The sequence below is a fragment of the Cheilinus undulatus genome, linkage group 13, assembly GCF_018320785.1.
Source record: "Cheilinus undulatus linkage group 13, ASM1832078v1, whole genome shotgun sequence".
Classification (NCBI taxonomy): domain Eukaryota; kingdom Metazoa; phylum Chordata; class Actinopteri; order Labriformes; family Labridae; genus Cheilinus; species Cheilinus undulatus.
In genome coordinates, this window is record NC_054877.1 from 38,050,575 (window position 1) to 38,070,525 (window position 19,951).

The 19,951-nt window shown below is 37.6% G+C and overlaps 3 protein-coding genes across 3 annotated transcripts; 1 reads left to right on the forward strand and 2 right to left on the reverse strand.

Moving 5' to 3' along the window:
• Positions 1-971: 971 nt before the first annotated feature.
• LOC121520083 (UDP-glucuronosyltransferase 1A1-like) lies at positions 972-9,061 on the forward strand. Its single transcript, XM_041803333.1, has 9 exons — positions 972-1,574; positions 4,121-4,184; positions 4,254-4,402; positions 4,522-4,649; positions 7,227-7,320; positions 7,410-7,535; positions 8,297-8,384; positions 8,472-8,691; positions 8,791-9,061. Exons 1-9 carry the CDS (start codon positions 1,050-1,052, stop codon positions 9,059-9,061), a joined length of 1,665 nt encoding a protein of 554 aa, XP_041659267.1. The 5' UTR covers positions 972-1,049.
• A 122-nt stretch (positions 9,062-9,183) lies between these two features.
• Positions 9,184-13,156, reverse strand: ndufb3 (NADH:ubiquinone oxidoreductase subunit B3). Its single transcript, XM_041803336.1, has 3 exons — positions 13,067-13,156; positions 9,505-9,633; positions 9,184-9,418 (listed from the first exon to the last, which is right to left on the reverse strand). The coding sequence occupies exons 2-3, from the start codon at positions 9,630-9,632 to the stop codon at positions 9,268-9,270; spliced, it is 279 nt and encodes a 92-aa protein (XP_041659270.1). The 5' UTR covers position 9,633; positions 13,067-13,156; the 3' UTR covers positions 9,184-9,267.
• An 811-nt stretch (positions 13,157-13,967) lies between these two features.
• On the reverse strand, positions 13,968-19,306 carry pecr (peroxisomal trans-2-enoyl-CoA reductase). The gene is made up of 8 exons (XM_041803827.1): positions 19,168-19,306; positions 18,197-18,330; positions 17,855-18,020; positions 17,683-17,764; positions 17,131-17,227; positions 16,930-17,040; positions 14,815-14,926; positions 13,968-14,725 (listed from the first exon to the last, which is right to left on the reverse strand). Exons 1-8 carry the CDS (start codon positions 19,277-19,279, stop codon positions 14,643-14,645), a joined length of 897 nt encoding a protein of 298 aa, XP_041659761.1. The 5' UTR covers positions 19,280-19,306; the 3' UTR covers positions 13,968-14,642.
• Between the last annotated feature and the right edge of the window lie 645 nt (positions 19,307-19,951).

Below are 19,951 nucleotides of genomic sequence, written 5' to 3' on the forward strand. Positions count from 1 at the left end.
GCAATCTAACACAACATTTCATCAAAAGAATATCACGCCAACAGTCAAACATGGTGGTGGCAGTGTGATGGTCTGGGGCTGATTTGGTGCTTTAGGACCTGGACCACTTTCTGTAAATGATGGAAGCATGAATTCTGCTCTTTACCAGAAAATCCTGAAGGAGAATGTTCAGCCATCAGGTTGTGGCATCAAGCTCAAGCACTCTTGGTTTATGCAGCAAGACAATGATCTGAAACACAACAGTAAGTCCACTTCTGAATTGCTTAAAGAAACAAAATGAAGGTTTTGGGGTGGCTTTGTCAAAGTCTGGACTTAAATCTTCTACTCAAAACCCTTCAATGTGGCCGAATTAAAACAATTCTGCAAAGACGAGTGGACAAAAAATCATCCATTGCAGATGCTTGCTTGCAGTTGTTGACACCAAGGACGGCAACAACCAGTTATTAGGATTAACGATTACTTTTTCACATAGAGCCAGGAAGGTTTATGGAATTGTCATCATTTAAAAACAGTATTTTGTATTTACTCAGATTGTCTTTGTCTAATATTAAAATTGTTTGATGATCTGAAACATTTTAGCGCGACAAGTGTTCAAAAAATAAAAAATCAGGGCAGGGGAAAATACTTTTTCAAAGCTCTGTATTATGCCCATGTGTTGGTACTGTGTCAAAAATCCTTGCACGCCTACGCAAACAACACTGTCATTTCCTCCACTGAACTCTCCCCCAGTGCCTCAGGTGTGGTGTCAGGTGTGAATATGTGCTTTCTTTTATGATTGGATAATAATAAATCCAATCAAACAGTAACTTAATCAGAAAGCTATGCATTAACACAGAGGACTTTGGTTGCTGCTTTTGACTGAACCAAGCTTGTTTAAAGGAGGACTTTGAACACAGACGCAGAGGCATGCTAATTCACAGAGGTATGTAACAGAGCAGACAGAGGAGTGGTTTAAAGAGGCATTCAAAAGACGGATTCTGATCTTACTCGGACACACCTTTCCGTCAGTGCTGGATTCAGGAAGCTTCACACCAAAAGGAGAGTAAACAATGTGGAAAGCGGTCGTGTTTGTGTTCCTGCTCCTAAACATGGGCATACATGTGGACGGTGCTGCAGATAAGAAGCTGGAAACTGTGGCAAAAACATCCAAACCAGAGCAAAAAGGAGAGAGTGAAGCTGTAACTCCTAGCCCTGTAAGCAGCCTTGCTCCTGCAGCTTTCAAGGGCAAACTGCTGGTGATACCCATGGATGGGAGTCACTGGGTGGGTATGAAGGCTCTAGCACAAGAAATGGGCCGCCGTGGACACCAGGTCACTGTTGTGATCCCAGAAGTCACCATGCGGATGGGTCCAGGAAAACACTACGATACCATCACCTTCCCTGTCCCGTATGACAAGACTGTCGTCGATCAGATGATGGCCTCAAACAAAGCAATGATGGACAACTCTGATGGATCATTTATAGAGAGGATGAAAAACAAATTCTCACATATACAGAAAATCAGAGATTTTATCCACCTGACTTCAGAACTCCTGCTATTCAATGATACTCTCATATTACACCTGGCACAACAGGTGAGTACAAATACAGAAGCTTGAGACTAGAAACGGGTATTATATACTTCAATTTCAAATAAAGAGCTACAGTTTGGCTGGCTCTGTTTCTTTCCAGTTGCTTGTTTGAAAGCTGTTATGTTAAATCAACATCATACTGGGGTGTTTTCATTATAATGTATTCTCAAAAATGTAGGGCAGTGGCTGACACAACTTACTGGATTTAAAGTGATTTATATTAAGTGTAAACGTACCTTTTAAAGTTATAACGTAAACATTGTATTGGTGTCAGTGCTTGTGTATTTGCATGGGAGTGTGCACCCTTTAAGCCTTGTTCGTGTGAGCACAAAAACTCCTGAAAACTTCCAGGTTTTGAGCTTGAGCTGAATTTGTGAATGCAATCGGCTGACTTTTTTTTTAAACCTTTATCAGGATTATGGCAGATGGTGCTTTAATGCATGAGCTATCTGGGACTGTGGTCCATGGTTTCTGCCTTTGAGTCCCTCATTCGGGAGCCTCATGAGAAAGAAATGTGACATCTGACTTAAACATAATGCAGAAGTCACTACACCAATGATGCTAATTGTAAATGAATTAATACATTATATCAACACATTGCATTTTTTTACACTGCATTTTTCTGAGTGATTTAAGTCTTCATTATGATACTATATAGCCTAGTAAAAAATGGAGACAGGCAGGTGGCAGTCCAAGACATGTCCACTAAAATGAATGACCTATATATGCTATGCAAACAGCTGGAGCTCTCTCCAAACAACCAGGAATTTACTCTATGGTTGGGCAATTAATCAAGATTTAGATTAGGTTGCAAATGGCCCTACTGCAGTTTTCAAATCGCAGGAGCAATAAACCTTTAACCGTAAATGTGTGTCAAAACACCAGTTTAATAATAATAAAGAAAATGCTGCAGAGATGTTATACTCTACATGTATTCAAACATTCAAGTGTGTATTTTTTATATTAGTTTACAAAAAATATTATTTTTAGCAAGAAGGTTCCTGGTTTGCTTCCTAGTCAGGGCCTTTCTTTGCGGAATTGACATGTTTTCCCTGTGCTTGTACTGGTTCTCTCCAGGTTCTTTCATGGCAACCAGTCCAGGGTGTACCTCGCCTCTCACCCAAGCTGGGATAGGCTCTAGCCCCCTGCAACCCCAAATGGGATAAGGGGTATAGAAAATAGATGGATGGAAAATGACAATACATAAAAATTTCTATACAACAATTCATATCAAATTTGCAGTATAAGAATAATCTCAACTAGATATTTTTTACTCAGTCCTGGTTTAACCTATCTAATATTGTGTGTTATAATATAGAATGATTGATTGCTTGTGAAAAAAAAAACACAAGATGAACAACTTAAAAAAAATTATCACTTATTAAATTGCCATCACAAAATTGGAAAACAAATTGCTAGGTTTCCTGTACTTCACTCCAGTGATATATTTAACAAGGTTTCCTCTCACTTCAGATACACAACTAATCAATGCTCCAAGTCTATCAGCTCCCTGAAATCACTCTTCTGTAGTCCCGTATTGGAAACATGTGTGTCCTCCCCTAACAGCTGATCTTGAGTGCACCCTAAATATTATCATTAATATTATTCAATTCATTAAATGAATGAAAAGTTGGTTCTAAAGTCGAGGCTCAAAACTAAAGGTGACAGCGTCTTCTCTGTCAGGGTGCCTCAACTTTGGAACGACCTGCCCGAGGAGATGAGGCATGTTGAATCAGTGACATCTTTTAAATCACTTCTTAAAACTCATTTTTATAGACTTGCTTTTATGTGATGTCGTCTTCTGTCTTTTACTGTCTTCCATATTTTTATCATTTTTCTCTCTCAGATCTTCTACTTCTCTGTCAAAATTGACCCTAAAGCCTCTATGTCTGCTCCTCTTGGCTTTGTATTTTATGCTTATTGATTCTTATCCTAACATTTCAAATGCTCTTACACTTCTGGTCCTTAGGTCTATTTTTATGTTGTTGGTTCCTGTGTTGTCTGGATTGGTCTAGGTTATTCTGGGTTTTTATTTTTGGTATTCACCTTTATTCTAGAATCTTACATATCTGGGTTTTTATGACGTCTTTCTAACATGTTCTGCTGGGTTTTATGACATTGGAGTTACTTTGCTGGTTGAGTTTTTTATGGGCTCTTCTGTTGTTGGGGCTTTGTCATTCTTGTGATGCTTTGCTGATGGCGTTTGATGTTTTGTCATAATTGTGATTCTGCTTGTTGTCAAAGCACTTTGTAAACCTCTATTTTTAAAGGTGCTATACAAATTAAGTTGTTATTATTATTATTCATAACCCTTCTTCAGACAGTAGACCAGTAGGTGATGTCAGGGAGACTACGTCCATGTTTTAGACTGTTTGCCCTGATGGTTTAATACACCAGAAACCCCAAAAGAAAGGCCCAGGATCCAAGCAGTTATACTGTTACATGATAGCAGAAGCATGCAGGGATCGGGATGAAGTAACTAGGAGAAGGTTGGTTTGTTAATGTTAAATCAATAAAGGTAGTTATTTCTTTATCTTTTCTCTCTGCAGGGTTTTGATGCCGTCCTCACAGACCCCATGATACCTGTAGGAGCTCTAATAGCTCGAAAACTGGGTGAGTTCTGCCACTTCAAGATTGTTTTTGTCTCATCTGCAGGCTATCTCACTCTTACTTTACTTCCAGGTCTGCCCATTATCAACGTGCTGAGAGCGATTCCATGTTCCCTGGATTGGCAGGCTTCAGGCTGTCCTGCCCCACCTTCTTATGTGCCCCGCTTCTTCACCGGAAACACGGATAAAATGAACTTCATGGAGAGGACCATCAACACTGTGGTGAGCGATAAAAGACAGAAATACAGGGCTTCCAGTTTCTCCACAGATTTGTCGTTAACTTATTAACTGAAATAAACTCTTACCCCTCACCTTCATTGTTTATGACGTCTGACCTGCAGGTGGCTTCACTGGAGCCGCTGATGTGCAAATTATTCTACTGGCAGTTTGACAACATGGCCTATCGCTTCCTGGGAGAGGAGGTGGGCGTGGCTGAGGTGCTTTCTGATTCTGCTATCTGGCTGTTCAGGTAATCTGTACAAAGGGTGTACAGTGATTGTTTGTAGGAACAGAAAATCATGGCAGGTTAGTGGAAGTTTATCTGGCCTAAAGTTTTCAGATTATTTGAATTTGAATGCATTGTGTATTAAAACAATACAGTCTGTAATTTTAATAATGACTGTATTGAAAAGTGCTGAAACTTTGTAAGACATGTTTTTAATGAGCTAGGAGGCAAACTCCTTCACACTGTCTAAGACGCACAAAAATACAGCTCAAATGCTGACTATGTATTAGAGCAAATTAGACAGTAATAATAATAATAATACATTTTATTTGTGGGCACCTTTCTGACACCCAAGGTCACCTTACAGACAACAGTCAGCAAAACATTAATATAATAATAAAAACTGCATTAGAGTCTAAAAACAACAAATAGACATGATATAAAAAAGAAACATTAAAGACACATTAAAGACATGGATCAGGTGGGGTAGGTTAGGTGAAAGAGGTGAGTTTTGAGCTGGGTTTTGAATATGGAGGGGGTCTCAAAGGAGCAGAGTGTACAAAAGTTTGCCTACAGTTATGTTCTTTTTAATCATTGACAACAAGACATCTTTCTTTTGCTGCGGTGTCAAAACAGGTATCAGTATTGTAGATTTTACAAGTATCAAACAATATCCAAGTAAATATTGGCTAAATTACCAATATAAATGTGTAACTAAGATTTCTCTCTAACATCGAAGCAGCTCAAGGACAAAAGCATTTCTAAAAATCTGTATAGCTAGTTTATTATTTTATTTTTTATACAACTGATGATTTAAGACACTAATTTTCTATCACTTCTACACATGAAGTACCAAAAATAGCAAAATTTTTACAATCTTAGTATACAAGACCCTGAAATTAAAAAAAAAAAACAAACAAACAAAAAAAAAAAACATGTTTTGGGATAGAAAACCCTTAATACAAAACGTCGCACACAGATACAGTTTTGACTTTTATTAGGTTTAACTGTTGTTGTTGGGGATTTAGGCAACGTATTCTAGGAAAAGTTTCACATTCTTTTAACTTTGTGATAAAACAACCAAGGAGAGAGGGTTTCTTTCATATTATAAATCAGATTCTATCATTATTGTGAATCTAAATTTACACACACTGCTGTTTTGCACTAACAGGAAGTGACAACAGTTGAACTGCCTCTGTTTTTTTCTACTTCTTTTTTAACAGCAGGTTATAAGTAGGCGTTAGACTATTGTAATAGATATTTGACTGCTTTTTTAAATCACTATTATTCTTAAAGGCCTCTCTTGAATGGATTCTGCTGCTCTAGTGGCTGCAAACCCTAGCTAGAGCACTCGCATGCTAACAGTACAACATCAGCCATTATGGCGTTCATCAAGGGTGTGAAGTGTCCATCGTTTCACACGCACTTGTGCACTCAGAACATTTAGTATTTTGTACATAAGTGTATGATTTGGGACACACTGATACAGCGAGCTGCATATTTTAGTTACTTTGTAGGCCTATGTAGCTATGTTAGCTTTAGCTAAAGCTAGGCTGTTAGCATAACTATTTCTAAAACAGGTCTAGCTTTGGCAAACATAGCATAATGTAACACAGCTAACATAGCTTAGTTTTCTTTAGCTTTAGCTATGTCAGTCATGTAGCTTAGTTACAGATGTAGCTTACATAGCTTTGTCAGCTTTATATTTAGCTACATATCTACTTTACCAAATAGCTTACATGTCTAATGTAGCTCCATTAGCTTATGTAGCTGCATTAGCTTTAGATTTAGCTATATTATATATGTAGCTTACGTAGCTTTGTTAGCTTTAGATGTAGCTACATAGTTGTGTTACCTACATAGCTTATGTATCTAATGTAGCTACATACGCTTTAGACTTAGCTTAATTAGCTGTTTTAAAGTGTTTTCATGCTGTTAGCAGACTGTTTACTCATGTTTGAACATTTTGTATTTAGGTTCTGTAGGTTAGATTTTTACTTATAACATTTGGTATTCTAATCCTTTTTTTCCTAAATTTTATTTTAAAAGTTGTGGTCCATTCTGACAGAGGTGGTGGTCTGCAGGGGATGAGGGGGTCTGAAATCTGTGGTCTGCAGCAGGCTGTCTTTGGGGAGTTACCTGATTACTTGATTTGTCATTAAACAGTGTGACCTATTTTTTTTTTTTGTTTTTCTTCTGGGTCAACTAAAGGATGTTATTAGATTCTAAAAAACACACCTAGCTTTTTGCCCAATAATCTGATTATTTAGTGTTCTGTTATATCCTTTTATAACACTTTTGTTGCACAAAAATCCTATTTTTGATATCCTATATCCTATATAGGATATCCTATCCTAGAAGTTACATGTATTTGCAATATATATTTTTTGTACATTTTTTAAAAGTGATACAAAGTGCTGTATAGAATACATTGCTTACAAAACAACTCATTTAATTAAACAAGTAATAAAAATAGGGATACGATAGAAAAGTAAAAAAGAAACTGAGCATGAGTAAAGTACACAATGGGAAGGGAATCCAACATGATGAGTTCATTGATTGCAGATTTAAAGCTTGTTGCTTATTACTTTGCCTGACCAGGTTTGACTTCACACTGGAGCTGCCGCGCCCTCTCATGCCAAATATGGTTCTTATAGGTGGAATCAACTGCAACGTGAGAAATCCTCTTCCTAAAGTAAGGCCCTTATTTTTACACATGAAAGATATCTGCGTAAATGAAAATTAAAGAAATAAAGCCTGACACTGACTTGTGCGCCGTTGCAGGATTTGGAGTCGTGGGTGTCAGGAGAGCACGGCTTCATAGTGTTCACTCTGGGCAGCATGATGTCAGACATGCCAGAAGAGACAACGCTCATTTTTCTAGAAGCTTTCAGACGGATCCCACAGAAGGTACAAAAACATACAGTATATCATGTATTGTAAGTAAAAGTAAACTCTTATCTTTACTATGCATTATTCATTTAATATATTACATGATGCAACCTGCAAACCATTAAAACAACACACTTTTTATACCCCTACTACTGCACTATATTCAAGGGTGGAAAGTAAATCATTAAATTTACTCATGTTACCATAATTGGGCAGCTTTTTATGTATTTTGTTTTACCATTTTAAGTACAATTTTTAAAATCAGTAATTTTACTTGTACGTAAGTATATTTTAGAAGTATTGTTCTGCCCAGTCTAGTATCTAGAGACATCTTTGGTTATAAATTGGTGCTATACAAATAAAGATTGATATACCATAATAATACCCAACTCTTCTTGCTATTCTGTTTTTATTTACTGCTTTTCTTTCCTGTACATCACAGAAACAAAACATTTTTGTAATTTATTGCCCATTGTATTCTAATATCTCTAGTCTTACTTAAATTCTTATTGAACCATGTTATCACACTTTTGCCCTCCAAACTAGCTATTTATCACACTATGCCACTGTTATTTCTACATCTGTCATATCAGCCTCTTGCCTTATCTGATGTTTTTTTATTTTTATTTGCATTTACCTATTCACTCATGAGCCTGTTTGCTTATGTCCACTTTTGCTGAAACACCTAAATTCTCCTCTGAGGCAATAAAGACTCTTTTCTCATCTCATCTTTTAAACTAGTGTTTTAATTTATGCATTAATTTAGAAACTTTCCACAGGTGATATGGAGGTACGAGGGTAAGATTCCAGACAACGTCCCAGAAAATGTGAAAATGATGTCCTGGGTGCCTCAGAATGACCTACTGGGTGTGTGAATCTAAAAATATTAAGTACTATACTAAAAATTGACTTGTTGAGCAGAGCACACGATGATCTCTGATCTCTCTGCTTTAGCTCAACCTGGAGTTCGAGCTTTCATCACTCACGGCGGCTCACACGGTCTCTTCGAGGGTCTGTGTCATGCTGTTCCCATGGTGATGGTGCCGATTGCAGGGGACCAGCCTGACAATACAAAGAGGTTTGCAAGCAAAGGAGTTGGAGTCGTGTTGGATATCTATACGGTCACTCCAGACAGCCTTGTACAGGCGCTGAATGAGGTCATCAATGACAGCAGGTGAGGGGCAGGAAGACGTGACAGATACTTCATTAGTCAGTAAATTGAATAAATCATTGATTATTCTTAAACTCTTGCTGTCAATCTGTTCCTTCGCAGGTATAAAGAGAACCTACAAGTTCTCTCAGCTCTCCATAAAGACCGACCGATGGACCCCGTCGACCTCTCTGTGTTCTGGACTGAGTTTGTGATGCGTCACAAAGGAGCCAAACACCTCAGAGCTGCTGTCCACGACCTCTACTGGTTCCAGTACTTCTGTCTGGATGTGATAGCGTTTCTAGCCACTGTTGTGTTTGTTTTTGTGATGTTGACTGTAAAATGCTTTAAAATGTGCTTCCGTAAACTGCGCAGGAAGAGGAAGCAGGAGTAATCTGGTGCTAAAATTTGCACATGCATCAAGAGTTTGTGCAACTCTTTGTAAAGGGAGATACAGTAATAAGTGAAACAGCTGGATATGATTTAAGGGTGTCAAAAGAAGAATAAGGGAAGCTGTGAGGTGATCAATTGTAAATTTATTTAACAGAAAATACAGAATATTAATATTATGTTTGGGGGTTGAGGGACAATAATTGAGGATTAGTGGCCACCTTTCTTCGGTGGGAAGAATGTGTACTCAATAGCCAGAGCAACGGTAAAGGCAGCGAAGCCCCACTTGAATCCTCTCAGCAGCACATCAGACAGAGTCACAGCTCGAGCAAAGCCTCCTTGATACCGCCACGCCTCGTTACTGCAGGGAGAAAAAGAAAGAGAGTGGCGTCAGATAGAAGGACTAAGAAAACTACAGTGATACATCACTCAGGTATGACTACTGACCGTGCCCATGGGTCCTTGAGGCCTCTGGCCTTCAACCTCTGCTGTGTGAACTCCAGCGGTGTCCCTTCCCACTTCCACTGCTTCCAGTCTGGCATGTTCATCTTGCCGTGGCCGTGGTCACCCCCCATCCTGAACACAGATAGACATAGACAATTAAATGTAGTTTCGACTTAAAACTTCAGTCCTTAAAACAGACAATATTATGTTTGAGGATGAAAACATTAACAAATTTCAGTCATCGAAACAGACTTTAAAGGGTAAGGAATGATGATTAATGAAGAAGAAGACTTCAGATGATGCAGGTCTGTTGGTCCAGCCTAAAACTTGACTCACTTGTTTGTTCGAACAGCCAATATTTACAGCTGATACTGGCATTTCACTAAGTTCTGTTTACATCACACTGACTTAAGACTTTCTTTTGGCACTTCCTTTTTTTCAAAACTATCTTCTCTCATTGTTTTGGTCTCTTGACTTGTAATGAAGAAATTTGGGGCATTTTCTTTTTTCCTGAAATGATTTATTCTTCACTAGATGATGCCAAAGACAGCACGGAATGAATTCATACTTTAACATCACTCCACATGAGATCTTTATCTACAGTACTTCTACAGTAAAGATACATAAATCCCTTATATTTAAAGGGCACAAATATTTTTACAGCTACAGATATTTAAATCATAAGACATTTTTTTCATAGCAACTGTTTTTTTCTCTCTATGCAACAATCAAATTGTGCGAATAAATTCTTCATTTTATAAAATACTGTGAAGCAAAACCTGGTTAAACAAAGATGTGCTTTTAAAAGTGTCTTTAAAACCTTAAGTTCCTAATAAATACTTAAAGAAACAAAGTTGTGACTGTCCATTTTTTTTGTAAATAGCCAAAAGATGTTTGTGTCCCCATGGATGACTAAGCATCATGTGAAATGATCTCTATTCACAAATATGCTCCGATCTACTACTGATACATTACATAACCTACTACATGTCCCTTGGTTAACCCTGCAATCCAAACAGCATCAACACTCTAAACAGGCTCAGTACATCACATGTGCATAGTATCATTGAAGTTACACCTATTAAAACAACAAAATAAATAGATAATTTAAAATAAACACAAAAGGGCAATAATTTTCTGAATCTTAAATTTGTTTAACTGTTCTTGATTGAGTTTAAACATACAGATGCATTTAAAAAAACTGAGTATATCCTGTAAAATTTAATTTTTTCCTTTAATTTACTCGAGAAAGTTCAATTTCCTTGAAGTCAAGATATAGGCTATCTCATACAAAGTGAGACATTTCAAGATAGTTTTCTTTTAATCTTGATTATTACTGTTTACGGTTCACAAATATAAAAAATACTCTCTCAAAATACTAGAATATTGTGGAGAAGTCCAATTTGCAAAGGTTTCCTGAACCTTCAATCTCTCACTGTGGTTCAGTACACACAACCACAATCATGGAAAAGACTGCTGACCTTACAGATGTCTAAAAACAATCTTTGTCATCCTTCTCTAGGAAGGTAAGCCACATAAGGTAACTGCTGAAAGGCCAGGTTGTTCTCATAGTGCTCTATCAAGTGCTGTATTCACTGAAAGTTTACTGGAAGGGAAAGGGTGTGGTAAGGTACTTAAACTGGAGCCAGTGTATCAAGAGCCCCCACACACAGACAGTCCAGGAAATTGACCACAAGTGTTGTGCTCTTAGTGTCAAGCCACTCCTGAACCACAGACAACGTTATAATCTTCTCACGTGGGCTTAGGAGAAAAAGAACTGGCACGAAGCTTAGGTCCAAGTTCCTGTTTTCAGATGAAAGCCAATTTGGCATTTCTTTTGGAAACTAGAAAAGCACTCGGAGAGCGCAGACCTCCACCATTAGCCCTATCATCCAATAGTAAAGAATTCTTTAAAAAATTACTGGATCCAGACGGTGATCCAGATCACTCCCAAAATCTAATCAGTTCTTCCTTATGCCATTTCTGACATTTCCTGAAAATTTCATCAAAATCCTTCCATAACTTTTTGAGTTATGTTGCTATCAAACAAACTAACAAACCCTGTTGATCACATAACCTCCTTGGTGGAGGTAATCAAGATCCCAGAGTCTGGAGGAAGGTCTGAGAGGCACAGAATCCATAGTGCTAGAAGTCCAATGTTTTTAGTTTCCACAGTCAGTGTCCATAGTCCAGAGTCAATGTGTCAGCCATTACCAGGAGATTTTAGAGTCCTTTATGCGTCCATCTGCTGAAAAGTTTTTATGTAGATACTGATTTCCTTTTCCAGCAGGACTTGGCACCTGCCCACAGTGAAGCCAAAACAACCAGAAACTGGTTTGCTGACCATGGTATTACTGTGTTTGATTGGCCAGCCAACTGGCCTGACCTCAACCTCATGGACAATCTCCAGAGTGTTGTTAAGAGGAAGATGAGAGACAGCAGACTCAAATATACAGATGAGCTGAAGGCTGCTATCAGAGCAACCTGGGCTTCATAACACCTCAACAGTGCCACAGACTGACTGGCTCCATGCCATGCCGCTTAGATGCAGTAATATGTGTAAAAGAAGCTCCAATGAATTACTGATAGAACAAATGAGCATGATTTCCCGGATGGTCAACACTTCTGTGTTATAAATAATTTTGGACTGGTGTTTGTGATATTTTAGTATTTTTAAATAGTAGATTTTTTGTGAGCTGTAAGCAGAGATCATCAAGATTAAAACAACAAAAAAAGTCTTGAATTTTTTTCACTTTGTATGAGATATATCTAAAATATTCAAGTTTTCAAATTGAATCACAAGAAAAAACAAAAACTTTTTATGATATTCTTAATTTTTTTAGATAAACATGTATATTCAAGATGTTATGTGGGGAAACAATAATTTCAAGAAAAAAAACTGTTATTCCTAATCAAGGGAAAAAGGATAAGAATTTTTGTGTTGTTGTATTTAAGCTTTTCCTTTTACATGACAATTATTATTTCCATTAATGCACATGATAAGACAGGAAGACCAATATTCATCAGTTCATTTATTAACTTCATGAACCTTCACGGGAAGGACTGAGAAATAAGGAAGAAACCAGGAATGTGGGCTTTACTACGCCTGGAAAAATCATTAGATTTCAAGAATTAACGGCTACGTCCTTAAATATTTGGACGGTTACAGTGATTTTTTATCAGTCCGCTTCAGTATGTGGCTGAAGAGCAGAATTTTAGCCTTCAAGAGTTTCACTAAAATGTGATAAATAGATAGATAGATACTGCTACTACTTAGAAATTTGGCTTGACTACTCAAATAAACATTTTTAAGATTCTTAATCAAGCAAAAACATGTTTTAAGTGGAGACAAACTGGAGTGTAGTGTTGTAGGTGTTTAGCATTTTCTCCGTTAGCACTTAGCTCGCTAGCTACGCTCTCCTACATGGTATTTATCAGCCACACTTTGTTTTTAAGACTCATTATGTTCACATTCAAACAAAAAAAGCGATCGCATTGAGACAGTACAAAAAGAGAAACAAACCCCTAGTCGAAAACGTAAGATTTAGCAGAAACAACACTGTACCTGAGCGGTTTGTTGTGACCTCTGCCGATTGAATAAATTTGCGACAGCAGATGGTGTTTTACGGCAAATTACGGCACAGCGTCCTTCTTCTTCTTGATGTTTTTTTTTTTTTTTTTTGGCCGTTAGCAAAGAAGGTTTGACATTACCGCCACCAACTGGTTTCAAGCGCCGTTTCATAATATGGAGTAATCACTCTTCAACGAGAGAAAATATTAACCTAAATGGAACAACATTAAGCAGGGGTGAAAAGTGGCTTATTACATTTTCTCAAATTAATGTTACGTTTAGCTTCTTGTACACGTGTCCATTCTTGAGGTGTTTTTAAAAAACGTAATTTTACTTTTACTTAAGCATACAGGTGCATCGTCAGGGCTGCCAACTTTCCAGAAAAGTTAGGAGGGAGATTTCAGAGAGAACTGCATGCGCACAGCTTGCCAAATTCTTTTTGGAGTGTGCCAGTGCATACAGCTGTGTATTTATTCATTTATTAATTTATTTAGCTTATCTATTAAAAAAAAATCCCCAAATACCAACCTAACACAAAGAGCATGGCACAGGGCAGAGTGGCTCGTTTTGTGCATAATGTATTATTGTGCTGATTGAAGACAGGAGTCTGAGACTAACTTCGTTTTTGACAGCTATGTGTGTCTTGTTTATTCGCTGCATTTTGTTCCTAGGACTCCTTGGTTGTCCTGGTGAGAATTTACAGGTAGGTCAGTCACAGGTCAAATAAAGTGGGTCACACCTTGTAGTCCTATGGGATATATAGCAATGGAAACAGAGCTGGCTGTGCTACTTTCTGTCAGCTTGATTCCCTCATCAGAATTTCACATTGACCCTTACTCCCCAAAGTGACGCAGCAGAAGTTGTACTTTCACAAAACAGGAGAAAAAAAACTTTCTTAATTGTAAGTTATTTGAAGCTTTTAATTATAAAATAACCTATTTTTCTGTACACTCCTAAAGATTTATATGTAAAGAAAATGTGTCACAGTATTTGTTATCAATGAAGCTGTGCTTTGTAATACATAAGATCAATAAGATGTCAAAATGACAAACTGTATCATCATAACTGCTGTTTTCAAAAGACAGACGATGAAAGGCGACAGCAAACTAAAGAATTTCATGACTGAGCCCATTGAAAAAAAACACAGAAGGCATGATAAAAGGTCAACATGAGGGCAAGAAAACTAATGAAGATCTTATTTTTTTCAACTCCTGATGCAGCCTCAGTGACACTATAAAACAAGGTGCTTATATCTTTTAGCAGCCCTGTGTCTATGGTTTGTTTTTAATGGCTCTTTTTAGAAAGATCATTGCTGTATTTGAGTAGTAAACCTCAGTTTACCAACCAAATGAGGCACTATAAAAGAATCAACATCACAGCAGATGATCCAGGAATCTAATCAGAAATGTTGCTGTTACTTACATACAATTATATACATGATTTTAAAACAGATCACAATACTTTACAATCAAGACCACTGTAGTAACTTGTTTCTCTGACAGAGCAGATCTTGGCATACATGAAACTTATGTCCATTCATACACGTTTGATAAACTGTAATTAGAGTGAATTAGAGTTTGCTTTTTGGGTTGAGCAGCTCCTTCAGGGCCTCCATGTTCTCCCCCTCTGGAGCCTCAGGCCATGCACTGTGGTCTGGAGAAAACAAAACACACATGCTTCAGTATGCACATAATGCACAGTGTAAAGTTTAGAGGCTGGATGCATTAGAAACCTGTCCTTACCGGGTATCTCCCATATGGAGCGGTACAGACTCTGTCCTGCATCGACCCTCAGGGTGGCTCCAGAGACATAGGAGGCAGCAGGAGAGAGCAGGAAACACACTGTTGACGAGATCTGAACAAAGAAACAGAAAAAATAACTCTAAGAAAGATGATTTCTGTCAGTCAAGCTGAAACACAGATACACAACACAGACTCTGCATGCGATTCTCTTTAACTATGTACCATTTGACTGAAAACCTCATAACAGCAGCTTTATCTCTCATTATTTCCAGAACACTATGTTAAATGGATTTACATCTAATACAAGATTTTATTTCTTTCCATATTGGTTTTGTCTTGTTCTAATAGTCATACACTGATCTATATATTGTAAGATGGATTTAGAGTTTTGGAAACCCCTCCCTCACTGATTTTAACAACAGCTTTACATATAAACTTTGTTAATGTTGGTAGTGGTGGGGAAACAATGTGCGTTCTCAGAATAACTAAATATATATATATATATATATATGTGTGTGTGTGTGTGTGTGTAAAATCAACCTGGAAAACTCGTTTCTACAACATGACCTCAGGATGTTTTTCTGTAAGACTTTTTGAGTTTGACCTTCTGTTGTCATAATCATTAACATGAACAAATTTATTAGACTGACAATATTACCTTGTTCCTCTTGATAAACACATCATGTGACATTAATAATATAATTTGTGTGTTAATTTAATTATGGGTAGGACTTAGGAACATAAAATCCAATAAATTATGAAAATTTGGAAGTTTATAGTATGGACGGCATGCAAAACTACTAAAGTGAATGGCTGAGAGACTTTTAATCTATCAATTTTATGTGTTTTTTTTTTTTTTTTTTACATAATTTACCAATATACAATGCTGTATTAGGGCCACTCAAAAAAGGGAGAATGTGTTCATTTAAATGAAAAAACAAACTCAAAAAAAAAAAAAAAAAATCATTTTAAGGGGACAAACACAAAATTTTGTGATTAAAAAGTCATACATTTCTGGGAAAAGGACAAAATATTAAAGTTTAAAAAGTTGTAACTTTCTGAGAACCAACCTAGATTTTCTTTTGAGATTATAAAGTCAAAAATCAGCCATTGTGTGGAAGAAACATACAAGATGAAGAAGGACTCCTTGAGTGAGTCCCACAGTTGAGCCTAGTCAAATGATACTTTCTACTGGGACAGAACAACGAGGAAGTACTTTAGATTATAGCCCAAATGCATTACATTATAGTCGTCATGAGGACTTAGAAGAGACATCCAACCTTCGTTTTCAGTTTGGTTTCTCGTAAATATAAAACTTAATAATGTTGTAAATATAATTTTCAAGTACATAAATCAGAATTTACTAATTTTTAAACCCAAAATTGTAAGTCTTTTTTTTTTTCAAATAAATGTGTGGCTTTTTAATCTCAAAAATTTTGTCAAAAATGTTTGTTTTTTAACCAGGCTGTAAACCAGTTCATTTCTAGTGTAAAAAAATGGCTTTTTAACATCTGTTGTGTACGTGAATTCCGGTGTTCCTGCTGCCAGCCTCAAGTGGACATTTGCCCTATTGCAATCTTTGGCACATCCGCATTGGCTTCATTTTTCAGGTTACTGCTTGCTCCAGTGCTCATCTGAGGCTCAAAAATCCAAGGACTCTCCTTTAGCTCCCTTATCAAACTGCCCATTTTTGACATATTACATATTAATTAATCACATAAATTCCCTTAGGTAGGGGTGTAACTAGTTTAACTGACAGGAGGATACCCAGGACGCTTAAAGTCCCTGTAAATTCCCTATAGGGGCTGTTAATGTCGTTGGCTGCTATTTGCCTTGCCCAAATTAAACCTACCAGAAAAGAGGTAAACAACTTTCTAACTGTCTAAATCCAAAATCCGGTCACATGTAGATCTCAGTGTTCTCCCATGTTTAGAGCATCCTTATTCCAGTATATCTAGTGTGTTAAGATACAAGCTTTGGACTTCACTTTACAGGGACTTTAAGGCCTGCCTCAGCTCCAGACCAACTCATAGTTAGATAGAGATAGTATTTCCAACATCCAGGACACCACTGAGACTACACTCATGTCTTAAACAGTCTATGATTGTCACACACCTCCTCTGGTACCCCGAGCCTCTTTGCAGGACTGAATGGGACAGACATCTTGAACAGTTCTGGTCCATACTCCTTGTAGTTCTCCATCGCAGTCTTAGAGAAGATAGTTCCCTGTGATCAGACGAATAAACAAACATATTAAAACTAAATGATTTAAGACCTTGAACTCTGATTTTGTGACATCTTATGACCAGTACCCACAGGAGCGACAGCGTTGACTCGGACTCCTGATTCTGCCCACTCGATGGCCAAAGTTTTAGTTAAATTGTCCACTGCTGCCCTCGCTGCTCCTGTGTGCCTGTGAGGGAGAGACAGTGTTTAATAAAGAGGAATTCAGTCGGCATGCTTACGTCATTTTCTGTAGAAGCTGTTGGATAAATTCTGGGTGTTGTCAGTCATTTAGTTACTGAAGGGGGCTTGTGATATTCTGATCAGCTTACATATTAAAAACGCTGACTCAGACTAACTTTCGGTCAAGTTACAAGTGGGCCAAAGTTTGATGTAGGAACTGTGGAGCATGCACAGAAGCCATCATCAGTTTGGGTCAAATTTAGGTGTATCCGTACATGCATTACCAAGATATGTTAATCAGACTTCAAGACATCCATTAGTACCATTTCAGTGGGACTAACATGTTAACATGCATTTTAAAAGTCCAGTTTTAGTCAGACCAAACTAATAAATCAACCTTTCTTAAGTGCATGTAAACATATTGAGTGTTTGAGGTGTTTATTCATGCACAGTGCTGCTTACGACATGCCCGGGAAGCCATTCCACATGTCAGCAATGATGTTGACGATCACTCCTCCGTGCTGTTTCATCCATGCAGTGTAAACTGTATGGGCAGAAAAACAGCACAGTCACACTGACAGCTTTTAATAAACACATAGTGAACATGAGCTAGATTCCCTGGTCTGTTTCTCACCTTGCTGACAGCAGTGGAAGGTCCCGGTAAGATTTGTGTCAATCACAGCTTTCCAGCCTTTAGAGGAAATGTGCTCTGCAGGGCTGCTGAACTGACCTCCTCCATTGTTCACCAGAAAGTCTATCCTGCCATATTTCTTCAGCACTGTGGATACGAGAGCTTTCACCTGCACAGGGAACAAAAAACTGTATACTGAACAATTGCACCACATCATGCAGCAGAGTAATCATTTAATCTCGATTATACTGATTATAGTTTTTTCATGATGAAGGGAAGCCGAAATCATAACTGAAACTGGACTAACTGCGCAGCACTGGTCTGAAAGTGCACATAGAGCCTCACCTCATCTTCGTTTCTGATGTTACATTGCAGAGGAGTGACACAAGCTGGGCTGGTTGGAGGGATTTTCTGTGTCATCTCTTTAGCTGCAGCCTCCAACCTCTCCCTCTTCCTGCTGGAGATCACCACACTGCAGCCTGAGCAGAAAACAGAATCAACTAAATATGACAAGTAGTTTGAGCTATTCATAACTGTTTAATAACATAATTTGATCATTTCACATTCAGTCATTTATTTATTTAAAGAAGATAAAGTTTCACATTGTTAACATTATTATGGAAAATAGTTTATTATTTATCTCTGCTTTTATTTTGATAGAAGTGATAGTTTTGCAGGTATAGGTGGGGTATCAATTAAAACAGATCTGTGAACACCAAGAAAGGTTGGTATTTTTAATTGAGAAAGACGTCACTGCTAAATCCTTGTTGTTTGGTTAGTCAGAGCCACTTTCTCTTGTTTGTTTTGATATCAATCACAGTTCTCTCTAGAAACAAAAGATTCCCCAGGTAATTTTAGGCCACCTCCTGCCCACCTCTCATTTTATTATTTCTGATGGAAAACTCTTGGAATATTCATGGCCCGACTATCAGGAGTGTTTCATGGGCTTGTAGACACTAGAGGCAAAGCCTAGACCCCTGCATCGGGGTCCTGGGGGATTCTCCCATCCCAACCTCTGACATGCTTGTGGTTTAGCATTATTGAGCGGCTCTCTTTGATTCGTCTCCTTAGAAATGCCTCCTATTCTATGCTGGCCGTGTTTAATAGTATTTCATCAATACTATTGTTAACTGATATCTAAAAATTATAAAGGTTATATCCCAGTACGAAGACTTATCTGCTCATAGTTGAACACCTAGAGAGACTTCTGTGTCAAAGTTCATTCTGATCACACTGACAGTACGCTGCTTTACTGTCTTTTAAACTGAAAGAGATGAAATAAAAACGTCCTTTTTTGACCAAAAATCTCCACTTACCGAGCTCCAGAAGCTCTGTCGAGATTGCTTTACCGATACCGGTTCCTCCACCTGTAACTATTGCTACTTTATGATTAAACAAACCAGGTTTGAAAACACTGGACGCCGCCATGTTTGTTTCTTGACCCTCTGAGGAGGACCACACACCGCCCTCTGGTGGACACTCTGCAGTACTGGGAATCTGTGGCGCTACTTTAGCACTGTTAGGTGTATACATGAATAAACTTTTCAGGTAACATTGCACATTTAGTTACTTTTATGCATTTTCACTTGTATTTCGTAAAGGTAAATGTTTCGTTATACACATTTAATACTCAATGTGAAAATAGTTGGATTAAAATTTCTAGAAGTGGGTCTTTCCCCTGCCATTACACATGGGAATGGTTTATGATTTATCAGATTATGAATACCAAAAATAAACACCAGGATGGTTCATTATGAAGACTGATTTAAAAACGACAACAAAAAAAAAAATTACATGGACTCAAAAACAAGTCTGCCCCATTTCCACCATGTTGTTTTTCCTCAGTTTAAACTGATTGCTTGTGCGCTTATTCAAGTTTTTTTTTTTTACACATTTACCTGAGGTCAATAAAAACAAAAGTTAAACATACATGACCCTATTCCATCTTTAATTTTTAATGCATTACATTAGCGGCAGGGTTTCCTGTATCTTTCATGCTGTTTGTAGGATAAAATGTAATTAAATATACAAGTCAGATAACATTTATTGCAGTGTGCAAATAAAGCTTTGTTGAGGCAGTTTGACATTATGGGGGGGGGG